This window comes from Phyllopteryx taeniolatus, chromosome 14 (assembly GCF_024500385.1).
Source record: "Phyllopteryx taeniolatus isolate TA_2022b chromosome 14, UOR_Ptae_1.2, whole genome shotgun sequence".
In the NCBI taxonomy this organism is placed as follows: domain Eukaryota; kingdom Metazoa; phylum Chordata; class Actinopteri; order Syngnathiformes; family Syngnathidae; genus Phyllopteryx; species Phyllopteryx taeniolatus.
The window spans coordinates 17,853,092-17,875,433 of record NC_084515.1 but is presented as its reverse complement, the minus strand read 5'-3'; the positions used below and the strand labels follow the sequence as shown (position 1 = coordinate 17,875,433).

The window sequence follows — 22,342 nt, the reverse complement described above, 5'->3', positions numbered from 1 at the left end:
ACGAGAAGTGCAAAAAGCTTCTCGATGGAAACGAGAAACATTCGCAGGCCGTCGCTGCTGCCAAACTATTCTATTGCCAATATGGCCTTGATCGAAGTAGAAAAAAACGAAATGACTTTGAAGCTCCAATTAAGAGATCCCGATGATACAAGTTTGGGACATTTCCATTTATTTGCAAAGATATTATACAGGTGATGCAAAAAAACGGAGGTGAGCAGGACCGCGGTTTCGGAGAAATGACATCTGACATCCGCGTTGCGTGGACTCAACACGAATGGACATTTTCAAAGCAACAAGTTAGAAACCCGATCAACATGAATCCAACTGCATTGTGGTTGGCATACAGCTTCACATTAATAACGCCGTAAGAGTATCTGGAAAGTAGAAGGCCAAGAATACAATCCAGGTCATAACTCATGAGTGAATTCTGTGCAAATACAGACATGCGATATTCTAATAAGCTGTTTCATATTCTACATTTAAGTCAGTGACAAATGTGGATGGATGTCACAGTGTGACAACGGAATTCAAATCAAGGGCCTGCAGAAATAGCCAGCTTGACAATCTTTCAGTCGACCATACAGAACAGTACAACAATGCAGTGACAATCCCCAAAATCTTTTGAGATTTTTTTTATTTTTCCTATGGATGAAAACATACAGCACGCACACACACACACACACACACACTGTATCGTGCACTATATATTCTGAATCAAAGAGACATTATTTGATCACTTTCTTTCACTTACACTGCTGTTCTGGGTCATGTTATTTTCAAATGTCTTAGCGCAATTACATTTCTAACTTGATGATTTAGCTCACAAATGGACAGTTCAGCTGCTTCATTACTTCTCACTGTGGTTGCAATATATTCTGGATATTGTAGTAAAACAGCGGACCCCCCGCCATCCGCTGAGAGCGAAAATCCACACATAATTGATGCATTGGGGGGAAAACATGATGATTCTGATTTTCAAACCCGGACAATTCTCAAATAAGCGGAGATAAAACGCCACAACATCTTTCCCGAAAAAAACAGGAAAAGGGATTTTTTTTTTTTTTTTTTTTGGTATATCAACAGAATCTGAGGATGGGTGAATCCGGGGGGTTGAATGCGGGGGTCCACTGTAATATCCGCACACTTAGCCAAGGCTCATATCATTACTGTTGGGTGTCCACAAATGATCTATTTGCATCATACTTTTTCACAAATCTCTATTATTTGTCAGTCCCCACGTGAGTCTATAGTTTTGGCTAATTATTGACCAATCTAAAGTGCTGAAAATGGCTTGCACGCTTTGAAAACGCAATAGAAATAGGGCAAGAAACATGCCCCCCAGTTTTTTTCCAGTTTCCTGAAATGTGATGTTTTTGGAGATGTTTCTTTCTTCCAGCGAATGTTTCTTGAAAAAAAATATTTGGCATCCTCTCAGCTAATATGAAAATGACATTAATTTCATTGTTCCGTTGACTCAATAGCACAAAGCTGGGATGAGAAGACGTGAAAACCTTACATAATGTGTCATGGGTTGGATGTGAGAGCGACTTATTTCTTGCGTGGGACCTTGTCACCCAGCGGGACTTCATCCATTAGTTTCTGCAGAGAAATGAGAGAAATATGAGAAGTACGAACACCCATCTCACTCACACACACACACACACACACACACCTCCAGCAGTCTGCTGTAGTAGATGAATCCATCCTCTCCATCCCTGTGGGTGTCATCGACCTTGTACCTCCTGCAGGCCAGCAGCAGTTCATTGGAGCTGTAGAGTCGGGCCGGGTCAATGGAGGAGCTGTTGATCAAGCTGACCAGGTACTCTCGATAATGCTTCCTGGGTAGTACCGCACCGTCACAAAAGCAGACAAAAGCCAATTTAGTTGAGCTCACGGGACAGGGTCAGATTCTGATGGTACCATAAACCTTCAGCAAAAATACCACAACATCAGCGTATTTCAATTTCAGCTCTATAATCGATTATTTTGAAAATGAACACAATTTCATTGATTGATTGATTTAGTTCATTTGCTACATGAATAAACAGGTTCAGGTTGGTAAGGTAAAACAAATAAATAAATGAGTAAATAACACTTACACTCAAAATGCCCCATCAGGGGTGAGCTATTTTTAGAACAGATCTTTGGCCTCCCGTGCCACTTGGGGGCTACCCGGGGGCGCGGTAGTCTCAATGATTCTTTATACTCGCACGGGCGGCGACCGCGCTGACGTCACCGCGGTTTTCCCGCGCGCAGTTTGCCTTTATACTCAAGCGCGCTGTTTTGAAAACGCGCTGCAGCTCTCTTCCAAGTCGCTAGTGTCGCTACAGCTAATATTGGCAAGGACGCCGCAGTTTCCTCTGCGTTTCATGGCCCTTTGCGGGAGCCGATTTGCCTTTCCTTTTCGGAACAAGGAACAAAGCAACACCAATGGCGACCGTGGAACGGTCTCTGCTAGAAGAAATGGACCTTGATGACCAGACGATCCGTTTAAAATCGATCAAGAAGGCGGCGGTGTATGTGGTATGTGGAACACCGAGTACGTCATTACAGCACGTGATGACGAAAACGGACCAATCACGAGACGACGATCTACGCGGCATTCTACACCCAGCAACAATTTTTGCCGTGCGCGCGTCAAGTGCCGGCGGTCACGTGACCCAAGGCGGGCGCTGCCGGCCGCGCGAGTATAAGGAGGCCTTCGCCTCTTAACCCTCTCCGCCTCCGCGTGTGTGCACTACCACCCCTCCCCCCTCCGCTCAACGAGGAAGGAGAAAAGAAAAAAAAAGCTGCTGGGCTCTCTTTAGTCTTGTTTATCGTGACAGCCTGGTCTTTGCAAGTAGCCAATCGTATTGCAGCGTCCCGAATCTCCCACAAAAAAATCTATTTGCCAATCATGGACAGTGAAGCAGTTATTGAAACTTTGACTGGTAACCGGCCCGTGCCTCGACAGAACAGTTTTTTTCACAGCGACAATAAAAAGAGATTTGAGTAAAGACACTGGCTAAAGCGTAGTAGACTATAGCCAGCAGATATACAATAACTTAAATCAAATTTGGTGAGAAATGTTTGCATTTCAGTACAGTATTACTAACTCATGGAGCAAAAAGTGTTGATCAACCAGCACGCCACTTTTCTAGTGACTGTGGGGATTAACCGACGTGCCTTTATCAGCGGAGCTAATAATGTACGTCTCATACTCGCAGAGTCCAGCATGTCCAGTTTGGGTCAGCGCTCCGCAAGCCGAGTCGGGCTGCTGGCCTCCGTCATCCTTCTGCTCAATCACTCCGCACAGTCCTTGCAAAGACAGACAGTGGCGTTGTTAGGCCTATTTTAAGGGGGCTTCAGCCCCCCCTTAATAATTATTATTATTATTACTTTACAATTTTTTTTCTTAACCACAAACAAATATTGACTAAGCGGGGATAAACCGCCCATAAGCCTTCTGGAGATTGAGTCACCTCAAAAAAGAAAAACAAAGAAAAAAATTAAATTAAAAAACAAAAATCAAACATTGGGGAAACATTTTCCATCCATCCATTTTCTGTCGCGCTTCTCCTCACGCGGGTCGCGGGCGTGCCGGAGCCCATCCCAGCTGTCGTCGGGCAGGAGGCGGGGTACACCCTCAACTGGTCGCCGGCCGGCCAATCGCAGGGCACATACAAACAAACAACCATTCGCACTCACATTCACACCTACGGGCAATTTAGAGTCTTCAATTAATCTACCATGCATGTTTTTGGGATGTGAGTGAAAAGCGGAGTGCCCGGAGAAAAGCCACGCGGGCACGGGGAGAACATGCAAACTCCACACGGACGGGGCCGGGGATTGAATCCTTCCTCCCACATCCCAAAAAACACGCATGGTAGGTTGATTGAAGACTCTAAATTGCCCGTAGGCGTGACTGTGAGCGCGACTTGTTGTTTGTTTGTATGTGCCCTGTAATTGGCTGGCAACCAGTTCAGGGTGTGCCCCGCCTCCTGCCCGACGATAGCTAGGATGGGCTCCGGCACTCCCGGGACCCGCGTGAGGAGAAGCGCGACAGAAACTGGATGGATGGAGGGATACACACTCGCACACACGCACACGCGCACACGTGTATATATGTTTCCATTGCACACACATTTGAAAATAGGGTTCATTGAGTGGGGTGACCGACCTGTCTGTGTTCCAGGAGGGGGGTCAGTATTGTATGCAACACCATTGTTCTGTCATTGAAAGAGGAAAGAAGAAACACTAATTCATGGTAGCAACTAACTATTGAAATGGTTCAAATGTTGACATCTTAATCAGTAATTACAGGAGAAGGCAGAAATCTTTTTTGTTTTGACCTTGTGACATCCGCGTGCCGTAACGTGGCTTTTTTTCATTTTAAGGACGGACTTCAAGTGTTACGTTTCTGCTGCCCGCCTTCCTGTTCTGCGCCTCAACAGAATCTTTAGCTTAGGAAGCAGATTTACAAACATATGTCTGTGCAATGTCTATCATGGGACACCCTGTCAATCAAGAATTTCATCCTCATTCTTCCGCGAGTTTGGATATTAAACTGCCACTTTGTCTCTTGCATGATTTGTCACTATTTGCATATACTGTAATACTTTGAGAACATATTGGAAGAGCAGTTGTCTGTCCTAGTGACAAACCCACAAAATATACTCGAAACCGAATACCTCCAATAAGGCCTGAAGTCGAGAAGGTTCCCAGTCTCTCAAATAGAACAGACAGTCCCGGGGGTGATGGGCATGGAGTCCGGATACACTGCATTCATCCACAGCGCAGGTCTTGTAGGAGAAAGACAACATTTGTTGAGATAAGTAATATCAACAAGAATATGCAAGGCCCTACGTTTGGTAGGAATAACTGTCAGGGCTGCTGCCTCGGCACCGTGAAGCACGCCTTGCGTTTGCCGTGCGTCTGTGCGGGCGGGCGGGAGGAGGAGAGTCGGAGCCGGGGCCAGCTGCGACACATCTTCGTCGGCGGGGTACTTAAGCCGGGCCCGAACTCCACCTCGTCGCCGGATGGACTTTAGCGGTCACGCCGTCAGTCGCTTCTCGCTCGGATCACTACTCCCGCATGCCGTACCCTCGTCAGTCTTTTCTTTCCTGATCCAGAATCTCCTTTGCTGAACTCATCACCTGACCCAGAGCTCGCACCGCGAGACATTGCCGACCGCCAGAGTCCCAGTCTCCTCACCCTCCGGCCACTCGTTGAACTTAATAAACTCTCCAAATTCTGACCCGCTCTTGGGTCCCCTCCTGCACCGCCAACCGTAACACATAACGCCAACATTATTATCCGGAGTAGACACGGTAACCAGTCGATCGCCGTGCCGCTGGTTGAAAATATCTCCTTTCAAATCATTTGGGGGTAACAAATGAGCCAATGATTTATTTGAATAAGATCTATAGTACAATTCTCATGAACAAGTGATGAAATCAGGCAATTTAGCAAACTTACCGTATGGAACGGGTTGTTGCAACCACTGCAGAACTGGTAACGACACTGAGAGCAGCAGAAGTGCAAGCAGCCCCCTTTAGAAAGCGCATACTGGAACCGACAGTTCGGACAGGCTGAAAGGGAAAAACGTAAAATCAGATTCAGATTCAGATTCCGAATCTGCTTTATTGCAAGACACACAGGGAATTTGTGTCGTACTTGGAGCCACTCTAGTATGACAACACACAGCCACTATGACGAAATATACATTTAGGACATACAAAACGGATGGCGAGGCCATCGGCAATGAAAGTGTACCACGAGTGCGGTCATACTGTTATAAGGACAATTGTGCAAATTATGCGGAATCCTCAATCAATTTAGATCAGTTCAAAGTGACAATTGTGCAAATGGTGCAGAGAGTTCTCTAACACCAGTGACAAGGAGTCATCAACAACAGGATGCAAATAGTGCAACGTGAGCAAACAAATAACGTGAGTGTACAAATAATGATCAAAAATAGAACGTAGCTAGGGGAAATAGAGAGCAAGGTAATCATTGCAAATAGGAAAAGACCTTGACCTGATGTTCAATTACTCAGTTATTATTATTTTTAATTGCTCGAATGCTCCCAAAAGGCATGTGCTGCAGAAATGACAAGAGAGGCGAGATGTACAGTATATCGTGCTCATTCTGCGCTCCAATCATTCTCGCCCAGTGGCTTTTTCCCCAAAGTCACTAGAGAAGGAAAAACAATCACAATGATGTGAGTAGAAGATTACAGAGAGACGTTTTCTTTAAAATCCTTTACAAATGAACACATCTTTTCTCAAAGCAAGACTGTCTGTGGTATGATCCACACACACAGCTTGCAGGTTACTACTTGCAATTGAGTCACACAGTCGAAAAAGAGCAAAGTCCCCGCCTTTTTTTCCGGCCTCTTGCATCTGTTAGGAAATACAGTGTTGTCTCTGAAGGGCACCTTACCGTCTCTCTCTCTCCTCCTCCTGATGACAAGCTCATATATGCTTGAGACTAAGCTTAAAGCTCTGTTGGCGGATATTTCTTGAAATCAGCCCTTAGCTTTCTACAACCTCACCTCTGATCACTTACATGGATGACGAGGCGACGCATGTGTGTGTGTGTGTGTGTGTGTGTGTGCGCGTCACACGCACTAATGCCGTTGTCTCGCAAGTAGCCAGCCAGGCCCTGTTTCTGATACTCTGGATCATTTTCCCTCTTCCAGGACTGGTATTGCTCACAGGATAAACCAGCATGCTGAGATTCCCACTGCACACATGATACGGAAACAGAAACGTATATCAAGTCGAGGAGCAGTTCGATGAAACAGCAGTTTCCCTGTTCCTGTATGGCAGATTAGTGAAGGCTGAACTGCCTAAGCTCTTATTACAACTGCTTAGTGTCCGATCACTACATACATGTGACTTTGTTTTTGCTCGTCTCACATAGGGACACCTACTCTTCTGCTGTAAGCCCGACAGTCTTTAAAACAATTTGATCAAGCTTAAAGTTTACAGGGTTGGCTCAGGCGTGCGCTGAATCATCCCTTAGTCACGCCGTTAGTGTATAAACTGCGGCGGCCGGGGCTTTTCCCATAATGTACGGAGCTCCTCGGCCTCCTTTGTTCACATTCGTATCTTCCACACCTTTCATCATTTTCAAAAGTAAAGGAGTACAGATTTTAAATTGAGGAACAGAAACAACATACGGTATGTTGTTTCTGTTCATCTCAAATGCGTGGCAATATTGCCAAATTTGTCTCGATTAACATAATTTAGATGCGATAATATGGCTGAACAAAATGACATCTAAAACGGGGGTGTCAAATTCCATCCCACGCGGGGCCAAAACAATGAGGCTGAACAGGACATTGACATGGATGGAATTAAAGAACGCGTCATGATTGAATATCATTTGTTGCGCTGCTCCTTCAGATGCGCCCGCCTTGGACACCGGGAGGCACTATACTACTGCAGTTATGCAGACACAAAGAAGAATAGTACGTATACTCCTTCTACTATTACTATTGTCAGTCAACTACCCAGTAAGATGCTGTGATCGTGGATCATTTTACACTTCAACTATGTGATGCACATGTCATGGAAACAATGAGTCCCAGCCCTGGAACGATGACTCCAACAATTTATCATCACGGAACACCCATGCAGTAATCCTGCGCTACATCGCCGTTCTTGCTTCACGGTCCCGCTATATGGCAGATTTTTATTACAGTTGTTACTCTTTAATCTTTTATACCGTTTGTACACAATTTTCGTTCTCCATTGCTCTTGCTCGGAAAATGGATGGATGGAATTTTGCTTGTTATTTTCCAACCCAGTTCTCATGGTCTATGTCTAAAGTGTTTGTACAGGGGACACACAACAGAATAGGAGAAAAACTAAATGGCTGTGGGTTATGATGGAGAGAGGATTAATAATGTTCACTTTTACACTCTTAATGTTAAGTAACACCCACAGTTGAAACGAGTAATAAAATCAGCGTGTATCATACAGAACCAGGCCAATGCGAATCGAACTCAAATCAGTGGCTTTGCAAAGGTGAGTAGCGGACGGGAATCCACCAGGAGGGGGGCGGGGGGGGGGGGGTGGCATCCAAATGGGCTTAGGTGGGCATTGATCGCAGACACAAAAAAAAAAAAAAAAAATCCAAATGTTCGTTGACGATCAATTTTTGGGGGCATCAAACGCTTTTGTGGAACAACCAATTGTGCTCTATTTGTTTAAGTGGATGAAGCATCTAGTGATTATTGAGGAATTGTGTTTATTACAATTTGAGGAAATAGGGTAGTTGAGGCCGAGAAGTAAAACAAAAAAGATAAGAGTTTAGTGTTCCAAACTTGTGCAAAAGTTGAATACTTACAGGCTTTTTGCACTGAGCACAAAAACTGTTGTGACATTGAAAACAGGTGACTTTAAGCTGGTCCCCATCATAGATGAACCCATACGAACACTGTCAAGAAGAAGAAAGCTTGATCACGTCGATGGCTTCTCGACTTTCGGTGCGGTGCAAAATAACTCCTGAAGAACTTACATGGCAGCACCACAGGAACTTTGGGTCCTTGATTAGGGCCTGCTCTGTCAGCTTCTTGTGGAAGAGCTCATATACTTCGGGTTCCAGACATTCTCTCAGCTGAAATACACATTTAGACCCATCAATGCAGGCTGTAAACATTATACACTGCAAATAAGTAAATACCACTCCGGTTATACATAGCCATGTGCCTAAGGAGTAGGCGGTTTATTTGGAAGGGTGTGTTGCACCTTTAAAGAAATACCAGTTCCTCTTATGGGATGCTGTTTGGGATCCTGACCATTGCTGTATCACTGCACCTGTATTGATTTGTAACTACAGGTGTTTGCTCCAAAGTATTGAGCATGCCACCTTTTCGGTCTGAGGATAAGAAGCTGTCGTGTTGTCCTTTTCATTCGAGGTGAACTGGAACTCGTCTCGTTGGATTTGTTTTTTCTCTAGATAAGCTTCGACGTGGCAGCTAGCTAGCTAGGTGCTCGCGAATGAGCAGCGGTGCGGAGCCAGAGGAGAAGCCACGCGGAGACGGACGGTTATGCCACACCGTTTCCTGTGCAGCAGGGTTTGTCCGAGCACTCTTTCATCCACTTGATACCAAACTTCAATGTGCAATGCCTGTGGTAAAAAAAACAGTGAAGGCGTGGACCAATGTAGCAACAACAATGGCACAACAGGACTGTCCTCAGAACCTGATGCAGAGCCACTCAAAATGTCCTCACCAGTGGTGCCTTCACAATATGACTCAAGTAAAAGTCAAAAGTAGTCATCCAAATATTTACTTACTTGAGTAAGAGGAACAAAGTACTCCATTAAAAAAACTACTCGAGTCAAGAGTAACTTTTTTAATCCTGACATTGAATTTAAAAAATGAAGTGTACAACTGCGTTGATACAAATTTACCTGGATGTCCAAGGTGGAGAAGTAGCTGTTGAGGTCCTCAGGGTCATTGATGTCAGGTTCCCAGCAGACTGGGCACACCATGTCTCTGATATGTTTGTCCCTGACAGCGATGGTGAAATGCTGCTGGAAACAACCACAACACACGGAACACTGGCACGACGTCAGGGACTGCATCTGAAAAGGGGAAAAAATCCATTTGGAAGCGCACTCAGTGAAGCCAATACATCTCTGGCAACATATAATTGAACAGCTTTAAGCATACCGACGGATGGACACATCGACAGAAAAACACAGCATTACCTTACTATGGGGAAAGACAGAAAGGCAGATGGGACATTCTTTGGCCAGGACTCTTTTGATGAACTCCCTGTCATGAGACTCTTGGACGGCCTGCACGACATCCTCCAGGGAGTAGGGGGCATTGTGCTCCCGAAGGAGGGAGAGCGCCAGCTCACAGCGGCCCCAGCTGGGTAGATCATATACTGCCAGTAACCTCCGACATACACGCTGAAAGAGGAAGATCACCAAACGTATCAAGATCTAGGACTGTCACCGTCGTGAAACATCGTCACAGGTAACCTGTGATTTACTGCGGCAAATTTGCATTCGTTAAGCAATAAAGAAAGAACTAGGGATTCAAAATGTCAATACAAATATAAGAAAGAGAACACAAACACAATTTGGCAGCGTCACTTTGCATTTGAGTTATGCACTGTTATGTACAGGTGGCGGAAGCTAGGAGACGGCGAACTTCCCTGCCGCGCTGCCAAGCGTGGCCCGCAGACGGCACCTGCCGACTCCCGAACGCTACCCTCTTGGCTGTGGGGCAGTTTACGGACGAGGCGCCGCCGTTGGGACGCAATTGCGGTGCAAGCTTTGCCCGACAGCGCCGGCGCTTAATCGAGCCTTAACCACGTGTTTGCCCCCAGGGGGCGGGCACTGCTGCAAATTAAGCACTTTTCAAATGCAGCAGTGCCCGCAAAAAAATAAATTGGCATGATGGTCATCAACGAGAGTTTTTAAGATTGATTCTGAAAGGAGAAAAGGTTTTCTGACCAATGGGTTGGCGTGTACTCATTTATGTTACGCAACATACCGTTTTGAGCACCGATGACAAGCAACGACATAATGTGTCTGATCTCACCTGCTTGTCAGGGTGATGGATGTCGACTGCTGGCTCGGGGTTATCGCTCCAAATACGTTCGTGGAAGGGTTCCAGAAGGGGGCGCTGCAGAAAAGCCAGCGCCCCTCTGACCCCGCCCCCGCTTTGCCGCAAAACCTCATGACAATGAGCCTCATCCGTAAAGCCCAACGAGCACAGCATCTTTACCTGGGCGATCGAGTGACAACGGACGTCACATCAGTGTCAGATCAGGGAAGGGTGCAGTGGTTCAAAATGTGTTACTTTGGCGAGTCTGTCTTGCAGCGCTTGTCTGGCAGCCTTCTCCGAGTCGCCTCCTGCTGTCAGCCAGGACTGTTTGGCTTCTGCTCTGGAAAGCTGGACGGCAACAATCACTTTTCCAGAATCCTCAGCGGAGGCCTCGCAAGACCTGATCTGTGTTAAGAGTACAATCGATTCAAGGATTCAAGGTTAGGGGTTAGGGTGTTTCTAAAACTGCCTGTAGCTCTACCTGTTGGCGTATCGTTTAAGGCCTGATTGCAAATTCGGCCATGGTTAACGGGGCGTCCAAAGACTGAGGGATGTTTCGGTTATTGGTAAAAGTTTCACTGTCGTTTTTTATTCGGCTTATTGTGAGATGAATATAAACTACTGTAGTAGTTGTAGAATATATCAATATCCTGTGGTGATTGAGTAAATTTGCCATCGTGACAAGAGATTTTGCTGGTTTTATGCTCAAAATGAGTGCATCTTAGCTGCTGTAGCAGGAACTCTGTTCTTTTGGATCATGTGCTATCAAGTTGTTGTTGAGCATCATAAAGTCGGTCCGTCGGATCTATTGCATATGCCCCCTGTCATTCGTTTGATTTTCATTTCCAATTCACTTTCTCATTTTTGTTGGGAGAAAGAGTATGAAATGATTTTGCTTCTAATTACAGCTTTCCCAGATGTCGTCGGGGAACCATTGATACCGAGAAAATGGTTCCATTCCTTCCTTACAAAAATATCGTCTCTCGTTCTTTCAGGACAGAAGTATTAAAGCGCCAGGCTGGAAAAGGTGTCATGTTGGTTCCAAGTTTGCAGCAGAGAGAAATGAGAGCACGATCGCTGATTATTATTATTATTATTATGGGATGTATTTTGGAAGTACTGTTTTGAGCAGCTGATTTGTCAGAGGTGGGAGAGACAACAATGAGTGAGTGTGTGCTTGTGTCACATACAGACTGATGGGAGAACATTGCTGACAACAGGCTGATCTTGTCCAATTGCTGAGCCAGCTCTGACTTCAACCATCGGCAAGGCAGAATGTTGGTATCTCTCGCAACCTTCATGCATGTGTACACCTCTTCTGGGCTGATGCCATTCTTCTCCCCATCCTGACATGGACAGAAGGCGTAAATACGACACACTAGCATACAAACACGTGAAACTATGCAGCGTATTAGTGGGACTTGCTCGAATCAGCTGTATTAGCTTCAGCCCATCCTCCTTCATTCGCCGCTGCCTACAGGAATTTGGGTCTTCTTGGGTCAGTTCTTTGGGTTTGACTGGCAGAGCAGGGACTCGTCTGACTGGGAAGGGAGGGCGGAGTTTTGATGGCAGAGGTGCAGGCTCTGGACGGGCTAGGTCACACATCTCACACACTGTGGCAGGTGAGTAGTTGAGATATGTGCAGAACTGACACACCCACTGGCCGGAAAGAACGACAAAAAAGGAACACAAAATGGACTACAAATATTGGGCAATTATATGACAATCAATATTTCAAAAGCTGAAACATGTTAAACACATTCCAAATAGAACATTTGGCCTTGTCTGAACATTTTTGTTTCTACCGCACAGACATGGATTAAATACAGCCGACATTCCGATTTCTTCAGAAGCTTGCCATAGATGGCGATAATACGAAAGGTTTAAAAAAATCTCAGCTCATTCACTATTTTGTTGTTTATTCCATATCCACATGATGTGCCCTTTGATGGACTAGCAACCAGTTCAGTATGTATCCCGCCTATCACCCAAAGTCAGCTGGGATAGAGCCGGGCACACCGCGACCCTAACCACGATAAGCGACAGTTCATTGAGCAATAATGAACTCACCTGGCTGTCAGGGTCCCCTGGCATCCCCAGTACAGGTGCTGGTGGTCTGGGTGGGGTGATAGGAGGGTGTGAAGGGGTAACCGGAGGTCGCGTAGCCAAACGAGGTCTTTCGCACACCTCACATAGAATGCTGCTGGCTGCGTTGACCACTGTACAGCTCTTACACTGCCAATCTGTGTTCAAACATGACAACAACAGTTACGTATCCAAAGTCCGATTTGATTCAAGTTGAGCAATTTCAAGTCTCTAGTCATCATCTCTAAAACATCAGCTTTAAAAAGTATATTTTGATGTGGCATATTTTGGCAGTCTGTAATATTGGTGCCGTAAAAGGGTCACCTCTCTCCTTTGCGACAACATCGAAAAGAGAAAATCTTTGATTTCATGATACGCACATATCTCAGACAGGGTCGGTTAGGGTTTATCCCATGTTGTTGCGGTCACATTTTTACATATTGTACACTCATCACGGGCATAATTGTTATATTTGGTTTGGGGCTTTTAATAATATACTTGATTGGTTCTTTTTTCCCCCCACTGTGGAAGGAGTATACTACGTAGGTCAATAATCATTTGTTTAGGACTTCCTCGTCTACATACAGACTCAAATATATACCTACAGCCAGGGGGAATCACTAAGTTTGCACGTTTGGGGTGACTTAAGGCCATGCCACAGCATTTCAATGGAATTCAATTCCGGACTTTGACAAGGCCACTCCAAAACCATTTATTTTTTTAAGCCTTTCTGAAGTTGACTTGCTGGTGTGTTTTGGATCATTGTCCTGCTCTAGAACTGCTCTAGTTCTTCAATAGATCTCTGGAACTGTGCGACGTACCATCCTGTTTCAAACGCTCCACCGTCATCCCAGTCCCCAAGAAACCTGCAATCTCAGGTCTGAATGATTACAGGCCTGTCCCCTTGACATCTGTGGTCATGAAGTCCTTTGAATGCCTCGTGCTGGACCACTTCAAGAGCATCACGGGTCCCCTGCTGCACCGCCTGCAGGTCTGTGGATGATGCAGTCAACATGGGACTGCACTTCATCCTAGAAGACCTCGACAGCCCGGGGACCTACGCAAGGAACCTGTTCGTGGACTTCAGCGTTCAACACCATCATCCCTGAACTCCTGTCCTCCAAGCTTCTCCAGCGCAGCATCTCGCCTGCCTTCTGCCAGTGGGTTTACAGCTTTCTGACGGGCAGGACACAGCAGGTGAGGCTGGGGGAGGCCACCTCATCCACACGCAGCATCAGCACTGGGGCGCCCCGAGGTCGTGTCCTCTCTCCGCACGAACGACTGCATCTCAACGCACCCGGCTGTCAAACTCCTGAAGTTTGCAGATGACACCACTGCCATCGGCCTCATCAAAGACGGCGACGAGGCTGCGTATCGACAGGAAGCGGAGCGGCCGGAGCTGCGGTGCGGCCGACACAACCTGAAGCTGAACACGCTCAAGACTGTAGAGATGATCGTGGACTTCAGGAGACATCCTTCGCCACAGCTGCCCCTCAAGCTCTCCAACTGCCTCGTGTCAACCGTCGAGACCTTCAAGTTCTTGGGAATGACAGTCTCTCAGGACCTGAAGTGGGTGATCAACATCAACTCCGTCCTCAAAAAGGCCCAGCAGAGCATGTACTTCGTGCGGCTTCTGAGAAAGCACGGCCTGCCACGGGAGCTGCTGAGGCGGTTCTACACGGCGGTCATCGAATCGGTCCCGTGTTCTGGTTTGGTGCTGCTACAAAAAAGGACAAACTCCCACTGCAACGGACAATCAAAACTGCTGAAAGGATTGTCGGTACCGCCCACAGTTCTTGAATTTCTTCGGTTCGTGGCCTTTCTATTTTCTATTTCTATTTCTATCGATCTTCAATGCCCCCCGCCATAAAAATAAGTCGGACGCTATTCGCCTACAGTGTACGGTACATTCTAATATGTCAGAAGAAAGCAAAAGAAATAGTATACAGACGCACAGAGCGGCAGAACAGACCTGCGATGGTAGCTGGTGGAGAATCATCTCCAGCAGAGCCGAGTGATTCATAGTGAGGGCACTCACAACCCTCACACAGCACATCCTGGGATGAGTTGACTTTTGTGCACTGAAGGCAATGCCAGGTGGAAGAACTGCAAGCGGAAGGCACAACTCTCATCACTTATAGAGATTAGAAACGTACAACGCATTTACTGATTACTGCGCGTTTTCAACTGTTCAACTGCTACAATGCACATTAACCAACGTTGTACCAATATTTCATTTCACTCGTATACGTATTGTATTCTAATATTGTAACATGGGTAGTGTATGAATAACCCCCAAGGAACAAGAGCCATCTGAGCGCCAGTCAGTGTCTTTCCAGGCCAGCAGTGCTAACACATACCGTTTTCCCTTGAGGCGTTGAGTGAATCTTGGGGTTGAACTATTATATCCTATTAAAAACAAAAACAAAAACAAACTGCGTGTGTGTAACATATATTGTGAAGTGTATTCCGTCTAACCTTTTACTATTCCCGCTTTTAGAAGTTGGGGTGGAAGAAGTCGAGGATGCGACAGCTGTTCGACGGTGCTTGGCCCGTTCGGGGTAGGAATGGTACAGTCTGTCACATTCGAAACACATGCCTCGGAGGCAACTCAGGCAGTGGACAGTGATGCGAAATATTCCACAGATAGTGCAGTTTTCTGAAAAGAATCAAACAATGACATTTCTTTCTGCTGTATAATGTAGCAACCAGCACAGCACAGCACAAAGACCGCACATACTGTTGACTGTTTAGAAAAAAAATGAATCAATCCAGTCGAGTACAGTGTGCACAATCTATTTTTTTCAGAGCATGAGAGAAGTTCTGTGTGCACAATTTGAACTGAAACAAATGTTTCAAACCTATTTTCGTACATAATCAAATAAAACACAATGCCCCATCACTGGCGTGCTATTTTTAGAACTGGCCCCCGGGCTCCACATGTGGCCCATGTTGGTGACCCCTGCTGTATGAAAGTGTGCTCTGAGGCTCAAGGCTAAGAAATAGCGGAAAGAGAAGCTCTCTCCTCACCGGGGTGTTTCTTGAAGGCTGGTAACAGGAGCTGAACGGGCTCGAGACTTTGATGGTCGGGAGAGAGGGAGCAAGCATGGCCGCTCTCCCTCATGGAACGGCGACGGAGCGGGAAGGCGAGTGACTTGGACTGACTGTCCGAATGATTTTTACTACAGCTGAAAGACGAACGGCTGACCACAGCATCGGTATTCAGGCCCACATCCTAAACAAAGAGAAAAGATGGCGTGGTCATTCATGACATTTCCCATTCCATATGTAGTAATAGGCCCTACACTGTTTTTGTGTTTCCACTGTGAACTTTGCAGTTGTTGTCTGGTTCCGCTTGTTTTCACAGAAGGGCGATGACAATTTGTCGTCATGTTTGTTGTCTTTCCACCAATGTCGTTTAGCATCGTTATACACGACAAACCGTCGTACGTTTGTCTGTGCAGCGCATATGGGTCAAATAGGGATTTCATTTATTTAGGAGAAAAGAATAAGCCGGTTACTGCCGGTTTATCATAAATTGAAATTGAATTGGTAAAGTCAAACTAATGTCTGTAGAAACTTTAGGAGAGATGACGACAAACCTTTTTATCAGTCTCGTAATCCGAATGTTGCTTCACTTCACGAAATTTGGAGTTTTAGATTACAGGTTTACTTAAACTCAGAACACACACAAAATACAACCAGGAGTGGAATTTTATATTTTATATTTAATGTCATCTAAGTAAACACAAGGCTATAACTACAAGCCCAATTCCAATGAAGTTGGGACGTTGTGTTAAACAAATAAAAACAGAATACAATGCTTTGCAAATCATGTTCAACCTCTATTTCATTGAATACACTACAAAGATAAGATATTTCATGTTCAAACTGACTTAATTGTTTTTAGCAAATAATCATGAACTTAGAATTGTATGGGTGCAACATGTTCCCAAAAAGCTGGGACAGGTGGCAAAAACGACGGAGAAAGTTGAGGAATGCTCATGGAACACGTGTTTGGAACATCCCACAGGTGAACGGGCCCATTGGGAACGGGCGGCTGCCATGATTGCTTCCCTCAATTGCTCAGTCATTCACGAGCAATGATTCGGCGAGGTTCACCTCTTTGTGAACAAGTGCGTGAGAAAATAGTCCAACAGTTTAAGGACAATGTTCCTCAACGTACCATTGCAATCATCATCTACGGTCCATAATATCATCAAAAGGTTCAGAGAATCTGGAGAAATCGCTGCGTGGAAGCGGCAAGGCCCAAAACCAACATTGAATGCCCGTGACCTTCGACCCCTCACACGGCAGTACATTTGGTGAAGTCCCGCCCCCGCCTGCACACTGGCTGCTTATTTGCCGAAGATTCAGAAGCGAGTGACAGAACAAACAGTACAGCGGTTCCTCCCAGCCGACTCGCTCGCGGTGGCGGCGGCCAAGCTCAAAGAATGAATCATTTCCCAAACTGATTCAGTTTAGTACGTTCACTAAAAAGAGATTCTTTCTTTTGAACGAAACAACACTAGTCACGAGTTGCAGTGGCTAGCTTCGCATGTTGCTTCTGTCTCAGCTCGGTCTGAATGAATGTGAGAGGAGCAGTTAGGCGGATGCGCGCTCCACAATCAGTCGTCAAGCGCAGATCGTCACCGGCAGAAGTGGAGAGGGGAAATATAACACTGCATGCGTAATGTTCGATACAGTGGTCTTGGCTGGGTACAGCACTGTATTGAAGATCCAAGTATTGTTGCCGAGTACTGCACATCTGTGGGACAATTGAAACGGGGAATATTTAACACAACTCAGAATTAGTGATAACCCCCGGCCGGTGCTGACCTTGTGTCTTAGGGTAGGAATGATTCGCTCATAGAATTCTGGATGAGGATGAGTCTCCTGGGATCAAATAGAAGAATACATTATTAACCTTGTATGCTAGAGTATTGTCATTCCCTCTTCAACATTCACAATTCCGCAGAAATGATTATGACTATATTTATATTAATGTCAAACATTAAGCATTGCCGTGCATTGGCTAAAAGTCTCCTATTATCATGATCATATTAATTTACAAGCATTTGCAATAGTATGAAATGTTATGTCAAACACTATGACACTGTCCTACTTCTTAATTAAATGACCCATATTTTGATACTCTTATGTGGAATGAATGACAAGATTGGGGGGAAATCAATGATTCCCCCAACCTCATCCTTGTTCCTAATTTTAACAGGAATCCTGAATCGGGAATGACTGGGAAGGAAAAAAAAACATTATTGTGTTATTGTACTCTTGATCATGCACCATAATAGTATGCATATAGTATTCATACAGATGCAAATACATAGGGCCATACAGTATATAATAGTGCCCCATGAGGGTTTGAAAATCAAGGGCTGTAGTAAAGATAGTGTTTACTGCAAGTTCAAGTTGCCAAAAAAAAAAAAAAAAAAACGCTCCACATTTAAAGGGTTCTTTGGGGAAAAAAATATCTCGCGTACAGAACAATAATAATTCTGCTCAGTAGAAATGCAAAAGATATGCCCGAATGAAAGAGGCACACCTTGATGAGCATTTCGAGCTCCATCCGCAGGCTCATCACCTCCAAAGTTACTGCAGCAACTTTGCCAACGTCAGGATCGGTGACGTCATCAGGGAAGCTGAGCCCATCTGGCTTCTGATTGGAGTAACCATAGAGACAAAGCACTGCCCTTCCTCCCTGGAAGAACAAAGATCATCAAAGGCTCACCACGAGCGTTGTTTGCGGCGGCTTGATTTTGTACACTGCCTGGGAAAAGAAGGCGAGACACATTGTGTTTTCATCAACATGTATTCAAGTGTTGATGTTTTGAAACAGCTATAACCATGTTCATAGTAACACAAGTTTGCTGTATATTAGGCGCTAAATATGTACTTTATAGACAAGATTGGTCAGTCAGTGTTTATGTATAGACCCTGAGACCAGAATTTTATTGTGTGCGCGCCTGTTTTTTTTACTCATCTTTTTTGTATGGTATCATAGTGTGCAGCATTATAGCCTATTAATTGCTCATTTTGAATATGAATTTGTTTATTGATATGTTAAGTTACCGTCGTTGTTCAGGACAAATATCCAGAAATTAAGGCTGCGGCTCAGTCGGTAGGGAGAGTTGTCCAGTGGTCACTGGTTCAAATCCCGGCTACGACTGTCCGCATGTCGAAGTGCTCTTGGGCAAGACACTGAACCCGAATTTGCTCCCAGTGGGCCCGGCAGCGGTCGCCCATTGCTCTATGAATGTGTGCGTGAGTGGGTTTTGTAAATGTGAGGCTTTGTAAAGCGCTTTGGGCACTGTGATGGTGTAGCTAAAGCGCTATATTCTGTAAGTGGACTCCATTTACCATTTCCAATACTTACAGTGCTATCAGTCCACATAACCAATGTGCTTTCACTTTTCCCCTCACTAATGATCTGGAACATTTGCCCCATGATCAACGGTTTAACAAAATATATATCGCGTCCTACAGTACTTGCTGTCATGATATTATTGCTTACAGAGTCCGGTGCAGCAGATCTTTCCCAATAGTCCACCTTTGAGCAGTGCAAGTGTATACGTTACCTGGATCGCATCAACTGTGGCCCTGAACACTGGATTGTTGTGCTTGACAGTTCTCCAATACTTGGGTCTGTTGGGATTTGTGAGGTTACACCCATACTTTTCCAGAATGTTCAGAGCTGTAGATAAGCGCTGCAATGATGCAAGTGTCTGAAGAGAAGCGAAGAGAAAAGTGATACAGTCACTAAATAGATTTGGTAAAGTGAAAAGAAAACTGAAATATATTGCCATTTCTTGTAGCCCTCCTACACCCATAAACCACATGAGGTCTTCCAACTCTGGTCTCCTCTAAATCCCCTGCACCCACCTGCAACGCCACATCCCCATTTCTAAGAGGGTGTGTGCACTCGTGCAACTATAGCGTATATTGGTTTTGGAAAATATGCTGGAAGCGAATGCCTGTGTTTACTTCCGGTTTAATTGCCGTATGTCAATAAGTTGCAATCACACTAGCTTTGATTCAAAGGGCGCACGTCGTCTCTTTTTATATTCATAAACATCAGGAAAAGTGACGAAAACCTCTCATCAATGTCGCTCTTCTGGAAGGTTTGCTACGTGGACAATGAGAGTTCTCGATTACAGCGGTTTCACACACAGGAAGCGGAATTTTCGAGAAACTGTAGTGTCGAAGTGGAAAACTACAGGGAAACAATGCAAAGGGACCGGACCGCAAAGATTACAAGCAAGAACAAAACTGCAATTGGGACGCCATTTTGTCTCATTTGTATACCACAAAAACCTACTATTTGAACAGGGGTGTGTAGATTTTATATCCACTATAGCTTTCCTTCATCTTCTTGCTAATAGTTGTTTCATTGACTGTGTTGATTGTGTTAACAGAAATAATTAATTGAAATATATACTACTATTTTTTCTTCATCGAAAGAATAGTTTTGCAACGGGTGCTCTTTTTCGGGTTCGAGCGCCTGTCTCCCAAAACGTCTGCCCGACTGCGATACAGAAATCAACTCATGTTCAATTCAATCGAGCAATTGAATTTGTCTGACCGTCGCTGCGGGAGGTCGGAGCTCCCGCTACATCGCAACATGTAACACGAAGACACACTTTTGGCAAGAAAATCAGGGGTGTCAAACTCATTTTTGTCGTGGGCCAAATTGTAGCTACAATTGTCCCTCAGAGGGCTATTATGACAGTGAAACCATATAAATGTTGAATCGCCTAATCATACTATTACATGTACGCAACATGTCATTGAGGGATAACTAGTTTGCAAATCAGAAGACAAGGATAACAGTTTGCTCAACTATTCTCGAAGTTAGTGTAAAAAGGGGTTTGCTAGCAAAACATTGCAATACATCAACATTATTGTTTATGATCTACTATGAGAATTTGAAACGTTGGTACAGAATTGAGCAAGAATCATGGAAAGCGACGCTCAAAACGTGCTTTTGCGGATTACAGAAAACGACGTGGCGGGCCGGGTCCGGCCCCCGGGCGACGCAATAGATGTTTCAAATGGTTTTTACCTCTTTTCTGTTGCTGCCAAAGCTGTTTTCTATCACCACGGTTTCTGCAGAAACGTGGTGGTATTTGGAGCACGGCGGCAAAGGGAGATGAGCCATAACCGTCACAGCGGCCCGCACTTCCAGCACCCTGCCACCGGAGTACAAACACACTTCTGCCTGACTGCGGGCCTCCTGCAGCTGCTCCGATAGGGAGGGCATCCTACGGATGGAGCGTGCACACCCAAAGGGCAAAAGGTCAGTGACTGAAAGAGTCAAGTTGATTCCCTGTTATTTTTGTGGACTGTTGCTCAAGCTCTCGTCAAACTTTAAAGGTGACATATTATGGAAATTGCACATTTGAATGATTAAGTCTCTGACGCCGCTGCGGTTCCCTTTGCCCGACTTCCGTGCAGGCAGCGCGGATGCAGTTGTCACTCACTTTTCTGACTCTCGATGCGCTTTGCAAACAAGCAAACCCATCCGGGGTGTGGTCGGCCTTTTGCCCAAAGTCTGCTGGGGTGGGCCCAATTCACTTCTTCATCGCTAATACGTGCACAGTATATAAATAGTTAGCTCTCTTGATCGCTGGCCAACTCGCCGAGTGTAAAATTACACAAATGGAGTCGTTCCTTTCCAAAAATGGGTCCGTCAGCCAGCCGATCCGATTGTGACGTAGCGGGCGACGTGTTGCCAAGCGTCACCCAGCCGCCTCCACGAGTGAAAATATAAGCCATGCTTTTAGTGTACATCTCAACACACATGATTGAAACGCCGCGTTTGGCTTTTGGGCCAAATTCTAGTTCCGATTGGAATTTATACAGCGCTCCCAATTTGTTCGAATGAACGTAATGTATCATTTACTGAGATCACGTGAACACGGGTCATGACTGACAGCGCCTGAAAAGGAGCAGGAATCTTTCATTTCCTATTTCCACAATCCCAAGCGCGGATGAGATGAAATTGTGATTTGATGATTTGCTCGTCGCGGGCGGTCAGAGCGTGTGGACGTGTGTCACACATCGCTAGCGAGCTACTGAGAGAACCGGAACCGCCCGCCCGCTCGGTTTGACAAATGTCAACGCAGCCGCCTACCTCGAATCCACAACGTCAACAAGACGACGAAGAGGAGAACGGAGAGACCCCCTGCTCCTTTAGTTGCTTTCAGAGGGTCGACGAAATCGAAAGCTGGAAGCGACATCGGCGAGCAGCGTGCGTGACGTCATAGGTGCGTGCCGCCGCCGGCGTCCGATCTTGCTGCCGTTTCAACGATGAACGTGAACGTGAACGTGAACGTGAACGTGAACGTGAACGTGAACGTGAGCACCTCCACGTGCGGACGCACGAGCATATCTTTGCACTGCCATCGGAGGACGTTTCAAGCTGAAAGTTTTCGCTTTAATCGCAACCTCATCGACCTTTTGAGACCAAATGTCTCAACTTATCGGCAGGGCGAAGAACTACGCGCTATTGTAAGCACATCCAATGCTGTTTTATTTATATGGAGCAGTTATAAACCCAGTAAAAAAAAAAAAAAAAAAAAGACCATACACATGTGGAGTACAGTAATTAGATGAAGGAAATAAAACATTTGCTTCTATGGGGCTTTCGGAAGTAATACAGTATAAGTCAAATATACACCAGGC

The 22,342-nt window shown here is 45.5% G+C and overlaps 1 protein-coding gene across 4 annotated transcripts; it reads right to left on the bottom strand.

The window, feature by feature from the left end:
* Positions 1-152: 152 nt before the first annotated feature.
* On the bottom strand, positions 153-21,999 carry rnf31 (ring finger protein 31). Of its 4 annotated transcripts, XM_061796583.1 has the most exons (24): positions 21,792-21,985; positions 20,721-20,919; positions 19,237-19,383; positions 18,204-18,359; positions 17,480-17,536; positions 15,671-15,875; positions 15,119-15,299; positions 14,613-14,746; positions 12,626-12,798; positions 11,981-12,214; positions 11,746-11,901; positions 10,811-10,960; positions 10,550-10,735; positions 9,706-9,912; positions 9,406-9,579; positions 8,509-8,607; positions 8,338-8,427; positions 6,612-6,726; positions 5,458-5,570; positions 4,671-4,781; positions 4,160-4,208; positions 3,201-3,297; positions 1,673-1,838; positions 153-1,599 (listed from the first exon to the last, which is right to left on the bottom strand). In XM_061796583.1, the coding sequence occupies exons 2-24, from the start codon at positions 20,916-20,918 to the stop codon at positions 1,549-1,551; spliced, it is 3,249 nt and encodes a 1,082-aa protein (XP_061652567.1). In that variant the 5' UTR covers position 20,919; positions 21,792-21,985; the 3' UTR covers positions 153-1,548. The 4 variants fall into 4 exon arrangements, 3 of the variants coding, with proteins under 3 accessions (XP_061652567.1, XP_061652570.1, XP_061652568.1); XM_061796586.1 differs by lacking the exon at positions 20,721-20,919 and having other exon boundaries at positions 18,204-18,428; positions 21,792-21,984; XM_061796584.1 differs by lacking the exon at positions 20,721-20,919 and having other exon boundaries at positions 21,792-21,984.
* Positions 22,000-22,342: the final 343 nt, after the last annotated feature.